The 23,812-nt window shown below is 60.7% G+C and overlaps 1 protein-coding gene across 1 annotated transcript; it reads right to left on the bottom strand.

The window, feature by feature from the left end:
• Positions 1-775: 775 nt before the first annotated feature.
• Positions 776-20,199, bottom strand: RAB3IL1 (RAB3A interacting protein like 1). The gene is given in 12 exon segments (XM_079103393.1): positions 776-1,783; positions 2,225-2,291; positions 5,239-5,338; positions 6,676-6,788; positions 6,876-7,004; positions 7,432-7,578; positions 8,137-8,355; positions 9,056-9,133; positions 9,222-9,317; positions 9,792-9,840; positions 9,842-10,042; positions 20,003-20,199. Coding segments are annotated over 12 exon segments (1,434 nt in total). The 5' UTR covers positions 20,155-20,199; the 3' UTR covers positions 776-1,700.
• Between the last annotated feature and the right edge of the window lie 3,613 nt (positions 20,200-23,812).

Below are 23,812 nucleotides of genomic sequence, written 5' to 3'. Positions count from 1 at the left end.
AAGATGCAGGAGAGTGCTGGGAAAAGACTACTGGTCAGGGTGGGCGAGAAGATGGAGGACCCTGACAGAGCCCTGGCCAGCCCACAGCAGACCTGACCTACCAGCTGAGTTGGCCCTGGGTGCCAGGCCAATAGCAAAGTCCCAGGGAGGCACCGTCTGCCCCATCAGACACTGACCCACCCCAGAAGCAGCTGTGTCCTGCTGCCAGGAAAGTGTGAACTCCTACCAAAGAAGGAAGGTCAGCCACAAGCCTGACCTCGGTCCCACTCTGGGTCCTCAGAGGCTCTGGCCACCCCCACCTTCTTCCACCTGCAACTGCTGCCTGTTGCTCAGAACCCACCTACCAGCCAGGCTGGAACGTCCAGAGCTTCTCTAGTTCCACCTGTGCCGTGAGCAGACACGGCCAATCCGTCATGTTACCGTCCTGCCGAGCCCCTCCCCGCCTCTAGAAGACCAGAGCGGGCCATCTCTGAGGCCTAGGACCACCAGAGAGAACTGTCCAAAGTGCCACAGAGAGACCACCAGCAGCGGGCTGCTCCTCGTGGGGAGTGGGAGACAGGGCATCTCCAACACCCGGAAACTCCGAGGAACACGAAGGGAGGTCTTCCCCAAAGCAAGGAAGTGGTGGCGGTGGTGGAGGGAGGTGGCTTCAGGATTTGGGTTTAATCCCAAGCACGAGGGCGGGCAAGGGAAGGATTTGGTTTCATTCCTTCAGATGCCCAAGCCCTGGCCGGAGCCCCAGGGTGCAGCAGTGAAGGCCGCGACTGCCTGGCCCTACCAACAAAGCCCTCCTTTATTAAATAGAGATCGAGTTACATTCCATTCAAGGAGGAAATCAGGGCGTGGTGAGGGACCCGTCCAGGTTGGATCCCCTGACCTTGGTCTCCGTGGGCTGTGATGGGCGCTGGGAGGGCCAGGTCCTGCCTGCTACACTGGACCCCACATATGGGGGTCCCTGTTGTCCGAGGGGCTGGAAACAGGCAGGGGTGTTCTTAGGCCTCTCTGTGTCTCAATTCTGGAGAAAAGTGACCTAGACCTCCAGTAGTTTGGGGAGCAGGGCCTCCTGTAGCCAGGTCACGATGGGAGAGAAGGTGACAGGGAGGCCTTTATGAAGGGGAGGAAGGAGGGCCCTGACTCATCTTAAGAACGCTTAGTTCTCAATCACGTACAGGCTGGAGGGGAAAAGAGCTGCCGCCCACGGGCCCTCAAAATGGGAAGGGCCATGGGCGCAGTCAGCTGCAGAGCCACCTGGAACTGGTGAATGATGGCCACAAGGGGGTGCTGGTGGCCCAGGGCCTGAGAATCGAGGTGGCGGATACCTGGAGCCTGGGTATCCCCAGGATAGTCCTTTCTGAAGATATGGCAGCAACAAGGCACCTGCACGCAGTAGCCCCAGGACCATGGTGGGGTACAGACTGCCTAGGGGTCCCTTCAAAGGGCTAAACCCCTGAGCATGGCTCCTTGGTCTTTGGCGCATTCTTGGAATTCTGGTGGTTGCAGAATCCACTGGGAAGGACGCAAGGGTCCTCTCATGAAGTCCAGGTTGGTCTGTCCCAGGATGGGCGTTTGGTGCCGTATCTATGGCCTGGCGGTCTGGCCGTCTTGTCAGCGTCGGCTCAGGGCTAGCTCCAGGGCTAGCTCCAGGGCTGGTCTTGAGGCAGGTGTGCGCTAGCTCGGAGCCCTCCTGAGCCAGCTGTGCCCTAGGCCTCCTGGGGGAAGAAGCCGAGCTTGGCCAGGGCCATCTCCTTCCGCAGCCTCATGATCTCCCAGAACATAGGCTCTGCTGCAGGCAGAGAGAGGAACAGCTCAGGGTCGCCTTGCAGGCAGTGGACGTGGCACCCCGTCTGACCAGTCAGGCTTGTACGTGGTGCCCCCACTCAACAGTGATGACCGAGGCCCCGGGACCCGCAGGGCCCTGAACGCCAGGCCAGTAACAGGAAGGCTGTCCCTGCAGGCCCTGGGGGTTGAGAAGGTTTCTGGGCAAGCGAGACCTACGGCCCGGAAGCTCCCCCAGCTCATTCCTCTGTGGAATTCTGCACCCAGGAGGGTCATAAGCCCTGTAGACCCACACCTTCTCCTTTTATTGCCTCCTGGGAGAGAAGCCCCAGAGTCATCCCTCTGCCCTAGGGCAGGTGGACCCAAAAGGCACTAGCCTGTCCTGTGCTGCCCTGCCCTGCCCCTCCCTTGCATGCCATCCCCGCATTGGCCACCAGGGGGTGCTCACCATCCTGCCGCACCAGGCCTTGCTGGATGTAGCGTATGTAGGTGAAGAAGTTGCAAACGGCAGTGATCTGCAGGCAGAAATAGGGAGGGTGTGACCTGCCAAACCCCAACACTCGGGGTTCCCCCAAAAGTTCTAGGTCCCTGGCAGAGCCAGGTAGCACTCCTGGACTGGAACAGGGCGAGGGCTCTGAAGTTTTAATTAATGGTAGCAAGATTACTAGTACTGTTCTAGTAACAACAGCCACCGCTGGCTGCCTGTCCATCAAGTAGGTGTCGCAAATGAGGCAGATGCGCACAAATCATCTCCATCTTACATGGGGAGAAACCAGAGTCCCCAGAACAAAGCCACTTGACAATAATGGCAGGCCCCTGAGCTAATAAGTGGCTGAGCTGAGCAATGCAGCCAGACTGCCTGCACCAGCGTCTGCACTCACCCAAGGGGGGTCTGCGGCCAGGAGGCTGGAGTCTGGGTCAGCCAGGCCTAAGCCAGGGTGCACTGTTATACCAAGAACGGCGAGGCATCAGTCTCTCACCTGGGCCACCTGTGCCCTGTGCTGTGGTTCAGATATGAGGTGTCCCCCAAAAGCTCATGTGCGAGACAAAGCAGTAACGTTCAGAGGCGGGATGATTAGGTTGCAAGAGCTCGTCAGTGGACTGATCCAGGGATGTGGACTAACTGGGGGTAACTGTAGGCAGGTCGGGTGGAGGTCGCTGAGGGTGTGCCTTTGGGGTTGATGTTTTGTCCCTGGTGGGCAGAGCTCTCTGCTCCCTGACTGCCATGTCTGGAGCCGCTCTCCTCACCCTCACGTTTTGCTTCGCCTCAGGCCCAGAGTTATGGAGTCAGCCATCTATGGGTCGAGACCTCTGAAACCGTGACCCAAATAAACTGTTTCTCTTCTCTCTTGTTACATTTTTGGGTCACAGTGATGACAAAGCTGACTGAAGTACCCTGCCAGTGTCTGGAGGTCCCATCTGCCCTGAGGCCCTCTCCATGCGAAGCTCCGGCGACCCTTTGGTGGCTCAGGGTCTGTCACAAGGACTCTTACAGTGAAGAGAGAACTGCTGGTCCCCTTTCAGAGCCATGCCCGGGCTGGGGGGGTGTCCCTCTCCCAGTTGCTGAGAATATAGGCCACTGGTGGCTCATAGATGTCCCTTTCTGCATCCCATACCCCAGCAGACCCAATGAATGACCAGCATGGAGGGCACGTGACTAGGGTGGAACCAGCTCTGTGCTCTAGAGTCCCCGTGGGCCCAGCTGAAGATGGGCCTGTCTGAGGCCCTGGCCTGGCCTGGCTCCCTTCCCTGACCTACCGTGTGACCATCATTTTCCTAGGAGTTGCATCAAATCCCCATCTTGCCTCCAGGGAGCCCAGGGGACAGGGCGGGAGATGGCCTGGCAGCTGGGCCCACAGCAGCCCTGAGGGAACACCAGGACCCTCAGTGGGCGAGGGATGTCGCACGTGTGGGGCACCCCGGGCTGGGAGTGGAAGCTGCAGGAGCTGTTCCTGCAAGGCCCTCAAATACGCAGAACTTGCCGCAGACCAAAGTGGGCCGGGAGCTGGGGGCCTGGCAACAGCAGGGGTGCAAGACGGCCCAGGAGGGTCAGCCAGGCGAGCATGAGGGCCAGGTGGGAGCAGCTCCAGGCGGGTGTGCACAGGTGAGCTCCTGGGCAGAATGCTGGCGCTGCCCCCAGTACGGTTCCTTCTTGTCAGTCCCACGGGTCTTGAGCTCTGGTGGGGACCACAGCCTAAGATGCCAGACCCTCCTCAGCCCGCCTCCCGTCCTCAGCTCTGCCCAACACAGCAGGATGTTGGCCAGAAAAAGAGACAAAGCACTAGATGTGATCTTGTCCGGCACAGGAATGGCGTCGTGGGCCCTCTGTGGAGCTCTGGCTGGGATCTGAAGGCGCAAAGGGACCTGTGGCCACTGAACAAGACTCTGGGCACCAATCTGTGGGCGGGAGCTGCAGACACGAGGCGGGGTTGGGAGGCCCCAGGTCTCGGCCATGGGGCCCTGGGCACACCCCTCTCCTCTGCAAAGGGGCACGCTCCTCTCCAGGCAACAGGGACTCACTCTCCACCGGAAGAGCTCATGTGTGCGTGCAACACCACGCGCAGGAACCGAGGGCAGACCCTCCCTGCACAGTCCTCTGTCCAGCCGGGGGGCCCCTCTGTCCACTCTGGTCCTGCTCTCCCAAGAGGGGCCTCTGGCAGGTCAGAGGTGGAGGCGGAACTCACCCCATCAACTTTGCAACTCCTCTCATGGCTCTCGATCCTCTTACCAGTCAGGGCAGGGCAGAGGAGTGGGAATCCCCAGCCTCCCCCGCTCTGGGTGAGGTCCCCGACCCAACCTGGGGGACTAAGGGTGGCAGATGGGATTCCTGGAGACCCGTAGCACCCATGGCTGAGCGTAGCCTGTGTGCCGGACACACCTCTGAACCTCTTCAGAGGCCTGAGGCCAGAGTCTGGGGGGCCTAAGCACAGAGCCTCAACCTGAAGCCCAGTGTCCCTCTCTTGATTAGGTTACCAAGCCCAGAGCAGAGGTGTGGATGCCACTCCCGTGATTCCATTTCTCACATCAGACCAGGTCTAGGCCGACTAGAGATTCTCCTGAAGACTCAGAAGAAGTAAGCTGCGCAGCTGCGAGAAGGCCGGTGGAGACTGTAGGCGGCCTCTAGAGGCCCGGAGTGTCCCCGGCCCACAACTAGGAACTGATTCTGCCAACAGCCACATGAGCTTGGAAGAGAACCCTGGACTCAGAAAGGAACACGTGCCAGCATGACCCTGCCAAGCCGCGTCCAGACTCCTGGCCCAGGAGGAGAGTGAGACGGGAATGTGCACCACTGTGTTGAAGGTGAGCTGTCATGGGGCAACAGCATGTCAGCGCACCCGGCCTGGCTGTGGCCGAGTCTGTCTCTGCACCTCTCAGCCTGTTCCCGGCTCTGGAGGCTGAGGTGCAGTCTAGGCACACTCCCAGCCCAAGGGGCCAAGGGCCATACCGTGAAGGACCACTCACCCTGGCCCGGGAGGATGGGGAGATGTAGTAGTGACTCTCCGAGTCTCCGAGCCGGATGCGGTGGCGGCAGATGCGAGCCAGCCCACTCAGGGCACACGTGCTGGGGGGACAGTAGAGGCGGTCAGGAGGCCTGCATGGAACCTGTCCACCCGGCGTATGCAGGGAGGCCGCAGCAGCCAGGAAGCGGCAAGGGAGGCACCTGCCCTGCCCCGCCAGCCCCCGCGGTTCTCGTTGGCCTGCTGACCAGCTGCCATTCCAGCCCACCCTGAGCCCCCTCCTCTCCTGAGCCAGGCTGGGGTGACCTCATTCAGCACTTCAGCCGCACATGTGCGGGGTCTCAGCAGGCCTGTGGACAGCCACCTCCGGCTTCCAGAACTAACTTGGCACCGCCTACCAGGCTCTTGCCTCCCCTCCTCTTGGGAGGCCCTCATGACCCCAGGTGAGGGCCTGCCTTTCGCCCCGATGCCCTGGGCTCCTCTGTCTCGCCGCCTCCTTCCTCCTCCACGCAATGGCCAGGCGCTCCTCCAAAAACCCGCACCTAACCATTGCCTTTCCCCTTGGCTTCCCAGGAAATGGGAGAATTCCAAGTCCAAGGGGGACGAACACCACCTGGGCTCAGCAGGACTCACAGGCCTCCTACTGCACATGACAGAGAACGAACCACAGCGTCCCTCTGCTGTGACTTTCGGAAAGCCAGCCTGGGGGTTGCTGTCTCTACTTGCAGAGGCCCAGAGGCCCATAACACCTCTACGGCCTCAGCCCCACCTACCCCGCGCTCTGCCCCGACCCTGAGGAGCTCCATCAACACCCTGCGCCTCCTGCCCTCACGCGCTCTGTGTCCTCTCCCGGAAAGGCGCGTCTCTACGCGGCCAACTCCTATGCATCCTTCAAAGCCTGGCACCAACATGCCCTTCTCCGGGACGAGGCTTCCATCATGGCGCCATCCCTCCTGGACCAGGTCTTGGGCTGTCAAGGCCAGACTGTGCTTTTGGATCGCTGCGGCCACCCTGTTCTGCCACTACCCCTGCTCAATGCCGGTGAGCAGTGGCGAGGACAAGGTCCAGGGCCGTTGAGTTATTTACTGGCAGGAGGCAGAGCCAGTCACTGACCATCGCTTGTGTTGATTGGGGCCCAAAACCTGCTGTGGGGGGGCTGGGGAGGGGCAGGGAGCATGCAGCTGGGCAGCCAGGAAGAGCCTGGGGGGTCTGGGACTAGACCCTGAAATCTCTGTCAGACGTGCCTCCTGGCCCTGCCCGGGGTAACTGTGCCCCTCTTATCCGGTCACCACATTCCCAGGCACCTGGGGACCCTGGCCAGGCCGGGGTGCCACAGCCCCTGCCCAGCCTTTCCTGACCATCCCCCGTACGGCTCCAGGCCCGTGGCGGGGGTGGGAGGGCTTCCCAAGTGCGCAGAGGGCGCTAGGGGTGCCCGACTTACTTGGCACTGCCACAGTCATCCTCGGCTGCCTTCCCTGCGGGCAGGGCCTGCGAGGCCACTGGCTCAATGGTGAGCGTGTTGTCCTCCACCGCGGCCCGGACCAGCACTGAGAGCTGCAGCAGACAGGGCAGCCGGTGAGGGCGGTGAGGGCCGGGGAGCGGCGGAGGGGCTCCCTGTCGGCCGCCCTCCCCCTGCCTCACCTCCTGCATTGTGAAGTCCAGGCAGGGGCCCACGTCCTCGCGGTACACTCTTTCCAGGAAGGGGCAGGCCTTGTCCAGGGTGGGCGATGCCCTCCAGGCCTGGAACTCTGCAAACAGGGTTGTGTCCACCTAGTGGGGAGAGCGAGCGGGTGAGGGCGGAGCCGGCATCACAGTGGAGGCAGAGCTGAGGGAGAGGAAAGCCAGAGCGGTGTGGGGCGGGCCCAGTAGGCCACCGACCTGTCCCCAGCAGCTGCACAGGGGAGCCGCAGCCAGGGGAACTCTCTGCCCTTTGCACCCAATTTACAGCTCAAAATTTTGCGTCCAGGTGTGTGTTAAGTTACAAGACCACAGACGTGGGTCCAGGGCCTCATCCTGATGGCCCTCCCTGCCTCCTCAGGCAAACTGGCGGGAACCACCGGTCCCTAGGGCACAGGACACACACAGGCACGTACACACAGGCCTCTGCTGCCCACTTAGGGCGATTCTAGCCTGCCCTGGGCTGCATGCGGTGAGCGTAGCAGGAGGGGGTAGGGGCGGCCTGCGTGGGAGCCATTACCTGCTGGGAAAAGGAGAGAGAGGTGGCAGAGGTGGGGGCCGCGGGCGGCTCCCGGGGCGGGAGCTGCCAGGCTGGCTCGTAGGTGAGGTGGATGGCCTTGCTGGGGATCACGCAGAGGAGCAGGGAGAGGAGCGGGGGGAGCCCGGGCTGGGCCAGTGGGGGACAGACAGACAGACAGGCGACAGAGACAGACAGGAGGAATGAGGAGATATCAGTGTCCGACTGGAAGCTCAGAGCTCAGCAGTGGGCCAAGAGGTCTACTTGCTCCTCCTCCCTGTAAGCTCTAGAGACAGAGGGAGGACAGGACTGAGCCGGGGTGGGTGGACATGAGACGCCCGGGAAGCTGAATCCCACTAGACCTGTCTCGGTGTCCACCGGATGCAGCCTGAGCTGGCTCGAGACCTCAGCGTGGCACCCCACTGACCACACAAGGAAATTAAAGTGCTAACCGAGGCTTCGTCCGCCTCAGGACCTGTAGCCAAGGAGTACGCTTCCACACAGGACAAGGGCAGACCCCACGAAGCTGCGGCAGGCACGGAAACCACCCGCCTCCTGCTTGGAGCCGGCGAGGTGGCTATCAGACCCCAGACTGTCCACTCGGAGGCCAGAGGCTAGACCCCTCCCAGACGCCAGGCCATAAGCAAGGGCTCGGGCTGGTCGTCACGGGCACCCCGCCCCCTGCACGCCGCCCGCCTGCCGCCTCACCTCTTTGCCCTCCTTGTCTGGGGTGAGGGTGTGCCCTGCGGCGGGGCACGCGACGGGGCAGAGGGTGCTGCTGGTGCTCTTATGGCGCGAGTGCCCCTTTCTGGGCCCGGCCTTACTGGGACTCAGCAGCTGCGGGTGGAGCTCGCGGTTGGGAGAGGCTGGTGTGGACGTGATGACCAGTGTCTTCAAGGCTGTCACCTCTGCCTGCAGCATGTCGATCTGCCCAGATGATGGCCGTCAACCCCATCTAGGCCGTCACCGCCCTGCTCCCACTGCCCATCAGCCCCGATGGCCGTCGACCCCATCCAGGCTGTCACCGTCCTGCTCCCACCACCTGACAGCCCCGCCCAGGACAACCTGTGCCCAACAGCAACTAGCGTCCAACCTACCCACCCCTGGGAAGAGGCTTTAGAGGTGGGACCAAGACACCCATTTTACACATAGGAAAACTGAGGCTCAGAGAGGTGATGCAGCCTGCTAAGGTCACACTGCAAAGAAGACTTCGTTGGCAACAAGAGTCGGGGTGCTTCCCTGGTGACCCACTGAGTGTCCTGGGGTCCCCGGAAGTCAGGAACAGCCCTGACTTTTCATTTTCCTGATGATCCAAGAGGCTCCAAGAGAGGAAGCCACTTGCCCACTCTGTAGCTAGACCCAGGTTTCTGCTTTGTTGGGGAGGGTGGGAGGAGGGAGAGGGAATCACGATGAGCACAGGGTTCTTTCAGTCCCTGGAAGCCTCCAGAAAAGTCTCCGTGGTATGGAAAAAACACTAGTGGAGTCCCGGGCACTGGGCTATGGGATCTCAGACACTCCTCGCTCCCTGGGCGGCACTGGCCTAGAGGGAGAGCCCAGGCCAATGCTGGGGTGTGGGGGCCCCACAGCAGGAGGCCCCGCAGGCCTGAGCAGAAGGAACTGGCCTCACCTTGCCCCGGGCCTCCTTCAACTGTTTTTCTGATGCTGCCTGCTTCATGTTGGCTTCCCGAACCATCTTGTGGGCTTCCTGGAAGAGGGCAGCCTCTGCGTGAGTGGCCAGGAGCTGCCGGTCACCTGGCGAGCGCTGCTCGGCCGACCCCCGCCCACTGGCCTACCTGGAACAGGCTGGCGGTCAGTTCCTCCAGCTCCTGCTCCAGCTGTTCCCGCACCCGGCACAAACGCTCACATTCCTCGTCCTTCAGCTTCAGCTCCTGGGGACAGACAGGGACTATCAGCCCTGGGTGGACCTGGCCATCTCGAGTGGGGCTCTGGGCTGCCAGCTGACGTCCTCTGTGCCCCACACCTTGCCACGCCTCCACCAGCCCACAGCAGGTGGCTGAAACCCCACCTCTCGCGCCCGCCCAGAGCTGGGAGCAGGTTTGCAGGTAAGCCAAGGTCCCGTGAGAGGGAGTCATTTAAAGCCCGGGAGCTGGAGTGTAGCTAGACCCACAAAACCCCGAGGCCCTGGGTTCAGTTCCCAGCACCACAAAATAAAAAAAAAAAAAACAAGACACAGGATGTCGTGTCCCCTGTAGTTCCGAGGTGACTTGCCGCCAGGGCCTGGCTTGCAGGTGGCCCTCAGTGCAAGGTCCTGCTTCCTGTCAGTCACGTGTCCCTGGGCTTTCCCAGGCCGGCTCCTCCTCTCTGAGGCGGCTCCACCAAGCGAGCCAAGCCCAGGTCCCCACCTTCTGGGCTTTGTGCAGCTCCTCTTCAGGAATTCTGAGCCCTTTCTCGGATCTCCATGGAGGAGCTGCGCAGGCGGGACACGTCCAGCGGGGCGGCTGCGGGGTCCTCCTCCCCTTGGGCCTCCTCCCCTGCAGAGGCCTCCACCAGGGATCCTGGGGACTCCCTGTGGCCCTTGCAGGGGCCCACGTTCTTCCAGGGGACAGGGACAGCTGCGAGGGGTGGAGGGAGGTCCTCGTCTGGCTGGGGTGGGCTGCAAGGCAAACAAAGGCATCAATGGACACAGGGCAGACTCCCAAGACCTGCACCTCGGGACAAGCCCAGGGCAACACGCCTGCCACGTGAGCCTCCCCCTTTCCTTCTGGAAAACGGGGCCACAGGTTATAACAAGGTCGTCACAGAGGCATAAAGGACGGGGTTCTTGCACCTTTTTCAACCCCAGCCCAGGGCCTGGGCCGGCAGCAGATGCTCAGCACATGACCATGCTCAGTTTGCGTCTGCTGAGCAGATGACTGTGGATGTGCCCAGGCCGAGCGTCCGTCTCCACATCATACAGCGGGGTTGAGCCAAATGACTGTCAACCCCAAGGATGGGAAGAGTGTGTACAAAAACCTTGGCACTCAGGAGGCACTTCGTGAACCGCCACCTTCGTTGATACAAATTTAGTGATGTAGTTAACAGGAGAGTTCATGCAAACTCTACCCTTTTGGGGTATCAGAGAGGAAGCACGAGGCCAGGGTAGCAGGAAGACTCTGCAAATAGCCCAGGCCGCACAGACCCCACTTCCTGCCCCCCTGGACTTTGTGGGGGGCAGTTCCAACTCTCCCCTGGCCTGCAGCGTTGTCCTCAGAAAAACACCTCCTTCTCTGGGCCTCAAGACCCCTCTCCTCCCCTCCCCGAAGACCCCAAAGGGCTGTGGGGCCCCTGCCCTGGATCCTCCCCCAGCCACGCTCCCCCTGTGGAAGGGGATCCCGCAGTGGGAAGGGAGGGGAGGGCTTGGCCGGCCGGCAGGGGTTTGTGCCAAGACAGCACCTCTGGATTCGCTCACTCAGCAAAAGCTGGGGCTCCTGAGCCAGCAGCTTCTCAGCAGCAGTGGCTGGGCTGGGGAGGGTGGGGGGCTGGGCCTCCACTGATAACAGTGGGGAAGTGAGGCCCACATGAGAGGAGGCCCAGGCCAAGGAGACAGGAACCTGGATGGCTGAGATGGAAGGCTGAGAGGCCGTCTGGGGCCTGTCCGTCTTCCCTCATCCTCGGGATCCAGGAGGGCCACCAAATAGGTTTCTGAACCTTAGTTTCCCTCTTGGTAACACAAAGGCACTGAGCACCCAGAGACCCAGAACGAATCAGTTCCCAGTCCTTCACGTGGCCCTGTCCTGCTGCCCAGGCTAGACGGCCCTCTGCCTGGGAGCTGGCCCTGGCCTGCAGGGACTTGGACTTGATGAGTAAGGCCAGGAATCTCCACAGTGCTTGTAGAATGGGCCATTCTACAGATAAGGAGACAGATGCTCAGAGAGGGAAGGAGGGAAGGGTCTCGACTGGGGTCACATGGCGGGTCACGGATGGTCTAACTGGCAGCACAGGTCCAAAGCTTCCTGACCAGGTGGCACAGCTGGCGGGGTGAGGAGCTTGAGCAGGAATCGTGCCTGTCTCAGGATCGAGGGCTGCTGGGCCCAGGCAGACTCAGGATGCTCCTCGCTGGCTGCTCAGGGAAACCTGACCCACTTCCTACCCCAACTGCCTTCGCAGACTGCTCAGAAACCACCTTTCCAGGAGGCACAGCCCGGGCAGGGTGGGGAGCGGGGAGCTATGGCCAGAGGACAGCCAGGCTCTGCCCTGGGGTACACACACGGGAGCCCTTGGAAATGTTCTGAAATTCTCTGATCCAGCTCCCCCAGGGGTGGGGGTTAACCCCGAAGGAGGCACTATAGGAGTCAATAAGAAGTCACCTGACAGGGTACCAAGTAAACAGCGTTCAGCCCACAGCCAATGCGGCGGAGACGCAACACCTGCCCAGGCTCTGGGTGCCTCGGCTGAAACCCAGGCCCACAGCCATGGGAAGGTGCTCCGGGAGCCCTGGGCCCAGTCCCGTTTCCTCTGGTGGCAGAGGGCAGCCACAGTCATTTAGGCCACGTGGAAGCAGCAGATCCCACTGGGGGTGCCCACTCTAACAGAATGAGCAAGAACTGCAGTCCAAGGGCCAGCGGTGGCCCACAGACAGCAGAGGGCACAGGACAGGAGCCCAGGTCTCAAACGCCCAGCGTTGGCGCCTTCCCAAGGCAAGGACCAGCCAGCATCACCCCTATCCAGAACAAGACTACCAGTTCTTCCCCACAGGGATGGAGCTTTGTCCACCAGCATAGCCTCTGGTCACAGGGAGAGTGTTTAGGGCATGGGCTGGAGCTGAGGCTAGACCGGTTCTCCCAGCAGCCTCTCCCTTCAGCTCCCTGTCACGGGGATGAACCCTATTTTGCAGCCAGAAACACAGTGGCCCAGAGGCCTGAGACAAGGTCTCCATGACACCTTCTCTTCTCCCTGGTGGAAAACCCGGGGATCAAATCCTAAAGTCAGGAAGCGCAGGAACAGGAGGGCCACCCCACAGGCACTTCCTCCCCCTTGCCTGGCCAGAGTGGCAGGAGCAAGGGAGGAAGAAGGCCCGGCGGTGCTGGAAGGAACTCCATCTGCAGACCCTCCTCCCCTCCTACTTTCCGGGCTGCCAGGCCAGCTCCTGTGACTCAGGAAAGTCAGAGGAAGGAGGGATCCAGGTCCCCAGGTCCAGCAGAGCCAGAGTCCCCGATCCTCCACACACAGCAGCCTCCCGAGAGCAGAGGCTCCAAAACCTGGGTGTGAACAGCGGAGGGTGCGGACTCAGGCACAGGAGGTGTGGCCCACCACTGAAGCTGTTCCCCTGGGCATCCTACATCTGGGAGAAGCTGCCGAAACCACCAGGAAGGGTCTGCTTAGGGGTGGAAGCTCCTAAGAGAGGTGGGGGGACAGCCAGCATCTCCAATTCTGAAGTCAGGTCCCCAGCCTGGAGACCCTGCAGCTCAGACAGGAAAGGCCCCACTGGTCACTTCCCCAGGAAGCACACAACCAGGGGGAAAGTGCCACTGAAACCCTCGGCCCACAGGCCTGCCTTGAGAGGCCCAGGGCGGCTCCAGGACTCTTTGGGCCCCAGCCACTCCGTCACCCTGACCTGGCCAGGAGAGCCTGGCTGGAGGATGAGTGGGACCCGGTGTGGTTCCTCTGAGGGTTTCACCTTCCCAGCCCTTGCAAGACCAGCCTGCCCCTCGACTGTGCCCAGGGTGTCCTCTGCAGCCACCTCCTGGAGCCAGTGACCTTCTGGGCTAATGGGCAAAATGGGTTCGCAAAATAAGCAGGGAAGGGGACATTGAGGACAGCCCTGAAACTGGGGGAAGCGGCAGCATGCCTCCCCTGCCCTGGGACACCAGGCATGAGCTCCAGGGAAGCCACAGAAACCCTGCCCAGGACCAGCAGGGACTGACTCAGGATACTGCGCTAGGCTGAGGGGACTGAGGCTGAGAGCCACAACGTGTATCCAGGGACATTCCCAGAAAAGGTCTTGTCTGTCAACTCTACCGCCAGCCTACAAGCCAAGCCCAGCACAGCTCAGACAGGGCCAGATCTTCAGACCAGACCCGTAAGCACACAGGGTGTCCAAGCTTTTGATCATGTTCTCAGCAGTCCACTGCACTGAGTGTCCACGGGTGTCTCGGGGTGGAGACTCAAGATGGTGCTGCAGGGGGTGAACTCCCTGTCCTGCTTCTAACGGCCAGGCACCTGAGGTTCAGAGAGGGTTGGTGACCTGGCCGGAACACACAGCAAAGCAGCAGCAGGATAGGAACTGATCTGGAGTTGTAGGCAGAGTGTGTCACATGACCTGCCACCGGGAGGAGGAGGGCATGAATAATGGTTCCAGAGAAGTGAGGCAGGATGCGGATGGGGTTTGAGGAAGTTTGAGATTGTACCCAAGGGGGGTGGGGCTGGTGGAGGGTGAAGCCCTCGGCTGCTGCACCAGCCAGGCAGGGGCAGTGCAGCGGGGGGGGGGGGGGGGGCACAGATAGACCAAGGACTCCGAGGGGAGTCCTGGGAGGACAAGGGGGTCACAGAAGGAAAGCGCAGCCCGGTAACTGGTTGACTAGGTAATCAGGGAACAAGGAAAGGTGGATGAGGCCAAGAGTGGTACCCACAGCGGAAATGGGGAACCAGGACAGGGTCTTTCAGGGAACGAGAGGGAGGGCGGAGGCATCTGGGAAGTGGCACTATGCTGTGGGTGGCTGAAGGGAAAAGGCAGGACAGCTGCCGGGAGGCACCAGCCAAGGGGGCCGGGGGTGACGGAGGGCACGGGGCAGAGCGGGACCCAGGGCAGGAGGCGCCTCGTCTTCCTGCCAGTAGAGCCTGCAGCTGGGCTGGGATCCAAGAGCTCCAGGCAAGGAGGCGCAAAGGGACAGGAGGGAGCCAGGGTGGGCAGGCCACCCCCCACCAGGGGCAAACAGGTGCCCCGTGGGAGCTGCCTGCAGCCGTGGGTCCTGGCAGGAAGAGGAGCAGGTAGCCAGGCCGAGCCTCGCCGGCCACTGCCGCAGGCCTGCCAGCACGGCCTGGCCTGGAGGGGAAATCGGCCCGGTCTCTCCACTGGGAACCAGTGCCCAGCCTGGGCGGGTGGGGGTCTCCCTCTCTGCTGGTATAGGGCAGGGGACTGTCTGAGGGGGATCCCTGTAATCCAGTCCAAGAATTGACACCCCAAGACCTCAGCCATCTAACATGGGCCTAGTGAGCACCTATCATGTGCCACGCACTCCAAGGGCCCTGATCCTTCCAGTCTGTAGGACAGGACAGATTCCAGGGAACATCACTAAGCCCCCTTCTCCCATTTCATTTTGTACCCCCACCCCCAACTTCACTTCCTTCCCAAAGTCTAACAAGCACAAATCTGGGGCAGATGCAGGAGAGTCAAGGACAAATAGGACTCCAATGAGGTTTTGAACCCTGCATGCAAATGTGCTGATAAAGGATCAGCAGGAAAGATATCCACACCTGCTGAGGAGACTAGGCAGATCATGGAGGGCTTCCAGGAGGCGGCAAGGGTTAGCTCTCACTAGAGATGAGTATGATTAGCCCCATCAGTCAAGTGGAGAAACTGAGACCAAGGGGCTGCACCAATGTCATGTGGCCACTCAATGGCAAAGAACTAACCCAGAACCCAGTTCTGGTCTCTGCAGATCAAGTCCCAAGTGCCCAGCACTGTGTCAGGTGTAGAAGCACCTTAGGTGCCAACCTCACCCCATCACCCTGAAGCAGGCTTGGTACCCAAGGCCATGGACATGTGAAACTGTGGCAGATGGGAGAGAAGCGGCTTCCCAAAGTCAGACTGGAGCTGCCACTGGGTTCAGAGTTCAAGGCCCATGCTTGGGAGTCCAAGGAAGAGGATTCCCCCTCCCCTGCTCTTGCAGAGTCCAGCTACTGCTGCCCACTCCAGGACAGCAGCCCTAAGTCCAGGGCCACAGGGGACGGGGAATGGGACCAGGCCAGGAGAGCTACCCCAGTTCGTGGTACAGATGTGGAAGCTAAGTTCCAGAAGCTCTGGTGGCTCAGCAGGCCTCCCACCTCCTAGTCCAGGATCACCAGTCCAGGATACTCTTCCCCAGTTTTCATGAGCTTCTGGGGTCACAAGTCACCTAGTGCTTGTTCAAGTCCCTCTCTGCTGCTGGGATCTGGGTAAGCTTCTAGGACAGCAGGCCCTAGGAGTGCTGGCACTTTGACCCCTGGTCCCTAAATCTCTGCCTTCGTATCCACAAGGGGTCCATAAAAATGCAGTGCTCAAGGTAACCCCCAAACTCTGTTATGTGCTCAGCTCCTCATTCTGCCCCCAAGCTTCCCATTTGCATTAATAAAACCCCTACTGTGCACTCTGTATCCAGCTAAGCCCCAAAGGACCCAGAGGGCTGTACAGTTATTGTGCACATGCAGGGGTCAGTTTGGCAGCCTGATTCGTCTACAAGGGTCCTGGGAATATGGCAGACAAGACCTTGTCTAAGACCCTGAAACTCTTTGACTCTGTCCCTAAAGACAGCATCCATCTGCTGGGCCTTGTCGGGCCCTGGCCTGGATGCCTCCAAAGGAGGACACTCTCGGGATGGAATCACTGCCACCCCACAACCTACATATTTCATGTAGAGGCCCAGAGAAAGGAGGCCATACCCTTAGGGTCACACACTAATTCTGTGGCTGTTTCACCTCAGTCCACCCAACACAAAGGGTCACAAGATTCCTCCAGAGGAGGCTGCTCCTCAGACACATCGATCCCTAGGATTAAACCCATTTATCCCCAGGTAGGATTGTTCTAACCTCTCCAGACACCACAAAGCCCCTCAGCCACTTTCTCCCTAAGCCCAGCCTCCTTTCCCCAGGGCATCATGCCAAGGAAGACTCTGTTTCAACTCTGCCTGCTCTTGTCCCTCAAACCTCAGCACAACTCACCCCCTTCTCAAAACCCCTTGGGGATGAAACCCCATTATTCTCCAAGCATCTCTGCTCAAGTTCTATTGAGTACCAGGGAGGAAAATGGATCCCACTAACCCATTTCCCCAGGGGCTTCCCTACTCCCCAGGGGTGGCAGGGAAGGAGCTGGGTCCTGAGACCACTTATCTGGCCCAGGACCTAGTCTTTCCAGTCATGGGGAAGAAGATGTGCTCCCCAACTCCATTAAAAGACCTCAACCTTTCTGCGCACCCAGGGCAGGAGTCCCTCCATCAGACTGGCCAGGAATAGGAACCAACCCTGAGAACCAATGCTCTGAACAGACAAGGGTCCTGGGGCCACTAACCCGGGACCCAGAGCCTGCGCCGGCCCCTTCATGCTGCAGGAAGGTCCCATCCACTCTACATCTCTGAGTGAGTCCGAGCAAGAGGTTCTGCCATCAACTTGCAGGCGACCTTGGAGAGACCCAGCTCCCCTTTCCCAGGCGAGCTGCTTTCCAAGAGCAAGCGGAGGGGCATCCCTCCCGTAAGTGCTGCGCCCCAGATTACTTTGGCATGCACAGATCATCAGCCCGTCTCCCCCGGCCACCGCCACTTGCCCTCCTGGCGCCTGCAGGAGCTGGGGGGTCGCCCTTCACACTCCCCACCCGAGACCCCAAACGCTCCCGGGGGCTCTTTCCATCTCCCCACCGGCTCGCCGGACCTCCGCCTCGGGCAGGGCTGGGGGTGCAGACCGGGGGAACCCCTATTCTCCCCCTCCAGCAGGCAACCGCGGCCGAGACCCAGCGCCGGGCCGCCCGCGCGCGGACCTACCCGCTCCACATCCCGGCCCGAGGCGCCCGGGCGTCGGTTCCCCGCGCCGCCGCCGCGTCCTCCCCGCGCCCCGCGCTGCGTCCCCGCCCGCCGCCAACTCCGCCCCGGGCCGGCAGGCTGTCCCGCCGCCTGTCAGTCCGGCCCGCAGCCAGTCTGTCGGTCTGCGCCGCCTGGGACCGCGGCTCCGGCGCCCGCCCCGCCCCTGCCCTGGGCGGGTCACGTGGCAGAGGGCGGCCCTAGGACACGTGCCCGGCCACGCCCCTCCGGCCACGCTCCTCCGCCCGCGGGACGCGCGGAGCTCGCACGCGCTCCGGCCCGGCCGGGCCGCGCTCGGGACGGCGGCGCTCGGGCGGAGAGTGCGGGAGTCCGGGAAAGAACCGGTGCCCGTACTCAGGCAGCCAGAGCTGCGCCCGGCCTCCGCCCGCTATTGTCTCTGCGGCACCCTCCGCCCCAGCACAGCGCAAGGACCTACAGGGCTCTGGGGTCGCAGGTCGCAGATGCTCCCGCGGATTGCCCCTCAAGACCAGCAGACACCCTGTTACCTGCCCACCCGGCCCTCAACCACGTGCTTCCTCCCTGAGCTCTCTGCTTAGCGTCTGTCCCTTAGTGACATTCTGCCTCAGCCCTACTCCTCGCAGCTTTACCCCCAGGGGGGGTATCTGTCATTGGCCCAAGCCCCCCATCCAGCCTCCCCCAACAGGGCTCTGCCACTCTCCAGCCACTGAACACACACTGCCCATCCCTGCCTTTGCCCCCTTTCCCACCCTCTACCCTCTGGAGAACACCATGCACCCTGCCAGTCCCACATCCTCCGACAACGTTCCCCTGAGTCCCTGACCACTAGCCTACCTGCCTGCCCCTCAGTCCCTCCGTCCTTGACCATTGCCAGAAGTTCAGTCCGGGACTGGAGCCAGTGAGGGCAAACTCTTCTCTCTTGCCAGTGACTGGAGCTTCTGCCATCTGGGTCTGGAGAAGGACTCGGGGTTGGAGAGAGGTACCTTCCCCTTCCAAATGCCACCAGAACTATGGGAGCTACTTACTCTTCCAGGCCCACACTTCCTGGGGCCCAGGCTGAGTTCTTTACCACTGAGCTACCACTGCAGCCCAGCCCATGCTTGAGTTTGACAGATCTTCATGTGGGGGACACATTTCATTCATTCACTCATTCAGCCACCCCTTCTGAGCACCCCTTCTGAGCCTTCATATGGCCATATGACAACTGGGGGACCAGCCCTCTTGGGGTTCCAGTATGGGATCCTCCCTCCTCAGCCTCCTGAGTTACTGAGACTACAGGTGCATCCCACCTTGCCCTGCTGATGGGATTCTGGTATGGGGGCGGGGTATAGGGGAGTGGGAGACATATTCTCAAAGACCTCCGCTCCCAGGGTTGCCACTTGCCTGGGGCACGACTTTGCCAAACAAAGGTGTCTCTGTTCAAAATAGAAAAGGGTGCTCCTTTCCCAGGTGGGCAAGACTCACAGCAAGGTACAGGACTTGGTGAGTGGAGGTCAGGCTGGATTTCCTGCCTTGCCCACTCCCTTGGCCAACACCTTATACAGTGAACAACCTGGACAGCCCTCCATGGCATCCCTTCCAACTTTCCAGAACCGTTGACCCCAGTCTCCCATGTCCTTCACTGTACAGGATAATTTTTTTCAGGATTATGGCTTCCAGAGGGCAGGGATCAGCTCCTCCGACCTGTGTTCCTCTACCCACCTGTCCAGCACCGATGTCAACATGTTTGTTGACTTGACTCCTTCACCAGCTAAGCCTTGAGCAACTCCTGTCTTCTCCTTGTTCTGTTCACTTTTTTTTCTTCCTTTTTTCCATTTTTTTATTTTATTTTTTCACTGCTGGACCTGGAACCCAGGACCCTTGCACATGCTAAGCAAGTGATCTGCAGTGAGCTACATTTTCAACCCTTTTTAATTTTAAGACAGGGTCTGGCTAAACTATTACCCAGGATGACCTTGAAATTTTTGTTCACTCTTTAGAGGAAGAAGGAGCAGAAGACATAGAAGGAGCCCTAGCCCGCCAAGTCTTTGAAGCCTGGGCAGGAGATAAATGAGGGTAGCCCAGACTGGTGGGAGATAAGGAGTGAAGAGGTTACAGCCCCAGGGGAGAGGCCTCAGCCTTGGAGGGCTGTTTGACCAGGGAGGCCCTTGAGAGAGGCTTCAGAAGACAAGTGTGGGAATGCTGACCTCAAATTACCAACCAAAATATCCTGTCCGCTACGCATCCAGGCTCCTCTGGATTCCCAGGCTTCACTGGCTCTTCTCAGAAGCACAGTGAACCCTGCTCTTCCACTAAAAAGGGGTGGGTTCAGAGAAGTTAAGGTGCCTGCCTGACGTCACACAGCCAGGGGTGGTGAGGGCCGGTCTGCTTACATCAGATTTCCAAAAAGACAGCCTCCAAACCGAGGGCTCACTGGACACTGCAACCGCCTGCAGTCCAGAGGGTTACTGAGTGCCCACTAGGTAGCTGGCCCAGCAGGTAGACAGGGAGAAATAAAGGTGCTTCCTCTGCCCACAAGCCACTGTCCTCCTCAACTTCCTTCCTGTATCGCCCCTGCCATTGCCGACCCCAGCTTGGCAGCCTTAACCACAGAGCCTTGGCTGAGGACAGATGAGAAGCATGGGTGACCCAGCCCCCGATTCTGGACTTAGGTGTGCCCTCTGCTCACTGTGTGACCCAGAATGAGTGCCTTGCCTTCTCTGAGCTTCCATTTCCACTTCTGTGCAGCCATCGAGTTGAACAAGGCAATCAGGGCTACTGGCTAGTGGTGACTTTCCAGGCAGCTCCTGAAACTGCTCATAGGTCCAGGCCAGCACCCTGCCCGAGCCCAGCTCCCCACTGCCCTATGTTCCTGCAGTGGCAGGATCTCCATGTCCCAGGTCCCTACTCACCTGTCTGTGCCCCACAGCTCCTCTCCCAGGCTCTTCCCAAGTACAGGACCCCGGCCTGATGGGGCATAGCGGACAGTCCCCGAGCTCATGGCCAGGAACACCGGGCATGTCCCTCTGGCAGGGCACCCAGGGGGCTTGTCAGAGGCATCCATACCAGAGGGGCTTGGTGCAGGGTCTCTGTGGACTCGGCGAGGAGGGTGGGTGGCTGGAGGCGTCTCCCTGCCCCAGGCCAGCCCACAACTAACCTTTGCTATCTTCAGGAGCAGCAGCCCTGGAGGGTGTTGCCTCCCAGCTGGGCCTCTATCTCCTTAACCCGTAATTATTAACTCCTGGGCTCAGGGGCAGCGGAAGGCTCGGGGCCCTCCTGCCTGGGCGCTGGGCCAGAGAAGGGCAGACACCTCCAGGGAGGTGGGAAGCTGCCCCTCGCTGCCCGAGGCCTGGGGCCTCACCTCCGCACAGGGCTGCGGTCCGCTCTCCTCCCAGGTTGACACAGTGGAGAGAGCCTGTCCATCCTGCTGGCCAGGTGGCCTTGGACAGACCCCGCCCCGCCGCCCCAGCCTCGGTATCCCCTTCTCTCTTTCAGCCACCATGACCGAGGGCCAGCTCTGTGAGCGGCTGGGAACACAGGCCTGGGGTCAGGAGCATTCAGCCACTTCTAGACTGGGAGCCTTTGGGTACATGAGCCCCTCTGTGCCTCAGTTTCCCCGACGACGCCCTCTCAGGGGGCCAGGCCAGCCGCCATGCCCAGGCACGGCCCGAGCCGCCTGCCGCGCCACGCTCTCTCTTCCACCTGCCATTTCCACCCCATCTCTGCCCACACCGGATCCCCTAGGAGGCCTTCCTGTGGATGGCTGGCCTCGTCCGCGGAGCCCTCAGACACGTCAGCTTTGTGTCACGAACGTCCCTGGGAACTGTCCTGACAGCCTTGCGGCAGAGGCCAGCGGGCTGTCATCACCCTTCTCGGCACCCCCTTGCCCGGCACATGGTCAGCGTGGACCCACCCGCGGGATGTCTGAATGTGTCACCCTGTCTCATTTTGCCTGAATTCTAATCCCAGTTCTGTCCTTCCCTGGCTGTGTGACCTTGGGCAAGTCACTTAACCTCTCTGGGACTCGGTTCCATCATCCTTAAAATGGGAAGGAATACTTTCCCCTGTGAAGTTGTGAACTGAAGGAGGAGAGTAGCCCCGGAGAAGTGCCTGCTCTGTGGCGAAGGGAAGCAGTCTCCTTTCCTCTCCTCCTTCTGCTTCCCTCTTCTTTCTTGTCAGCCTCTGGGAGGAGCCCAGCCCCCCAGCTGCCCCGCCCAGCGGATAACAATATCTGCCCTGGCTTGGGGCTTGCAGGCGCTGGGCCTAATGCAGACCAGATGCTGGCCTCCCCTTCCTGCAGTGAATTCTCCCTGCCTGCTCCCACCCCCTTCCTGTTTTTGCTCCTGGCTCATCCCCTGCTAAATTCTCCAGTGCCCCCACCTTCCTCTGCCCGTCAACCTTGGCCTCACCTGGAAACTATTAATGGAAAACAGGATGCGTGAATGGGGGAGCATCTCCCACCACCCCGACAGGGTGCGGAAGGAGGGGAAGGGGCCCAGGCCGGCGGGGCAGAGTGCACGGGAGATAGTCCCTCCCTGCCAGGCCCCAGCCAGCCCCTCAGCGGGGAAACAGAGTCAGGGTTGGGGGCCGCCCTACGGAGGGGCACCACTCTCTGAACATGGAGACGTAGGCTGGCCTGCCCGTCAAGCTGCCAGGACGTCGCCCTCGGCTGTGCAGACAAATCAGGACCAGAAAAGGACTCACCCTCTCCTTTTGTGGGTGAGGAAACTGACGCTCGGAGACTCATCCAGGGTCTTGGCAGCTGGGACTGGGCCAGCCAGCCAGGGGCTGGTCTGGGGCATTCTCGCCTGCCCTCCCCCTGCTGGAGCTGGTCTGGTCATGTCACGAGGTGAGGCTCACGAGTCTGCAGCCCGTCAGTCACCCCGCTGGCTGCCCAGTGCCTCAGGCTGGCGGTGTGAGGCAAGCGTGCACACCTGGCTGGCAGACTGAGGCAGCGAGGCCTGGGCACTTGGCCGGGTGGCCTTCAGCACCGTGTTTGTGTGGGTGGGTGGGGGGACTCTTCCTTTGTCCTCTCAATCCTCTGACCCCTCAGGGCTGCCAGGGTCGGCCCTTGCCTGTTTCCATGGAAACAGCAGCCCAAGGGCTCCCAGAGCTGCCTGGCCACCCCTCCCTCCTCCAGCTGTGCCGAGTGTTTGGACAACTGGATGGAATGTTTTGTAGCCAAAATTCTCCCAGGATCCCCGCTCGGATTTCAAGAGGGAGGGAGGGAGGAGAGGATGCCTGTGGAGGGAGAGGGCAAGAGACTCTGGACGTCAAACGTGGGTGCCGGTGGGGCTCCGGGCCTGACCAGAGACCACTGCTACCCGCCCGGCTGGGGTGCGGAGCTGGAGTCAGGCCCGGCTCCTCGGGGAAGGGCAGGGCTGAGGGTGGAGGCAGCGATGGTGTCAGAGATTTGAGGCCGATGTGGTGAAGTCAGGCCCTGGGGACAGTCTGGGCTGAGAGAAGGGCCGGGCCCAGGAAAGCACGGAGAACGCTAAGAACGCTAAGATCCTGGGGCAGAGACCGTTCCCCATTTTGCTGATAGGTCAGTTGGGGTTCCTCAGGCTCAGGCCCTTGCCCAGGTGACCAGCGTGCTGGGCGTAGGGCTGGGTGGCAACCAGGCCTCCGGAAGCCAGGCTTGCTCCTCTGACCGTCCAGGAGGTCCCCAGTCCCCCTCAGCCGCAGAGACGCACACCACAGCAGTGGGTCCGCAATCGTCTGTAGTTAATGCTCTCATTGCGCCCCCCTCCCTCCCAGGGGCCAGGGCAGAGGCCCCAGAGCAGGGATTCCTGTCCCATGTCCTAGGCTGGGGCCAGAGCCCTCCCAGGTCCCCAGCCCAGCCACCCAGGCCTCCGGGGGCCCCTGGAGTAAATCCATTCCCTGTCTGCAAAAACTCGCAAGTTCTAGACCCAGCGATGCAGATGTAGTTTGAACCCAAGTTAAAATTGGAGAATTATCTTTATTGTACTGGCCTCGCCATTATATCATGGGGTGTTGGCCGACCTCTTTGGAGACTTAGCCCCTGGAAGCTCAAACGAAGAAAGGAAGGAGGGGAAATAGTCTTGGGAGTGACCTCATGGAGCCCGGGGGCCTGGACTGGATTCCCCGAGGTGAATCCTGTTTGCTCACTCCTGTCTGCCCAGTAGGAAAGCTTGGCCACCTAATAGAATCCGAGAACCAAAACCCTCAAGGGAAAACATGACTCATTGGCAGGAGGCTCGACCCTGAGCCGGAGACTCCCTCCCAAGATGGCAGAACATGGGCTGCGGCAGGGGCTGTCCTGGGCTCGGTACCTGGGGTCGCCCTTGCTCCTCTGCAATGCGGTCCTTTGCTGCTCTCTGTTCCCCTTTTAAAGACTGGGGGCAGGGCGGGAGTGTCTAGGGATGGAATGAGTGGTAGAGAGCTTGCCAGGCAGGCCTGAGGCCCTGGGATACACACCCAGCGCTAAAAAATAATAAAGGTGGGAGTGATGACAGGCACAGAGACTTGACAGATGGAAGGATTTGGCCAATAGCTAACAAAGCAAAGGATCTTGGATTTTAATCCAGGTTTGTCTGGCTTGAAAGATATTTTCTTACCCCTCCACCACTCACCCTCTCAGGAAGAAGGATAAGGTGAAGCTTTTTTAGAGAAAGTGGGGTTTAAAGAATAAGCAAGATTTCATTATCTATTTAGAAATGGGAGGTGGGTGCCCAGGACAGTGGTCTCAAATCCCAGTAACT

The sequence above is a fragment of the Sciurus vulgaris genome, assembly GCF_902686455.1.
Source record: "Sciurus vulgaris genome assembly, chromosome: 11".
Classification (NCBI taxonomy): domain Eukaryota; kingdom Metazoa; phylum Chordata; class Mammalia; order Rodentia; family Sciuridae; genus Sciurus; species Sciurus vulgaris.
The sequence above is the reverse complement of the archived record's forward strand: the minus strand, read 5'-3'. Positions and strand labels throughout refer to the sequence as shown.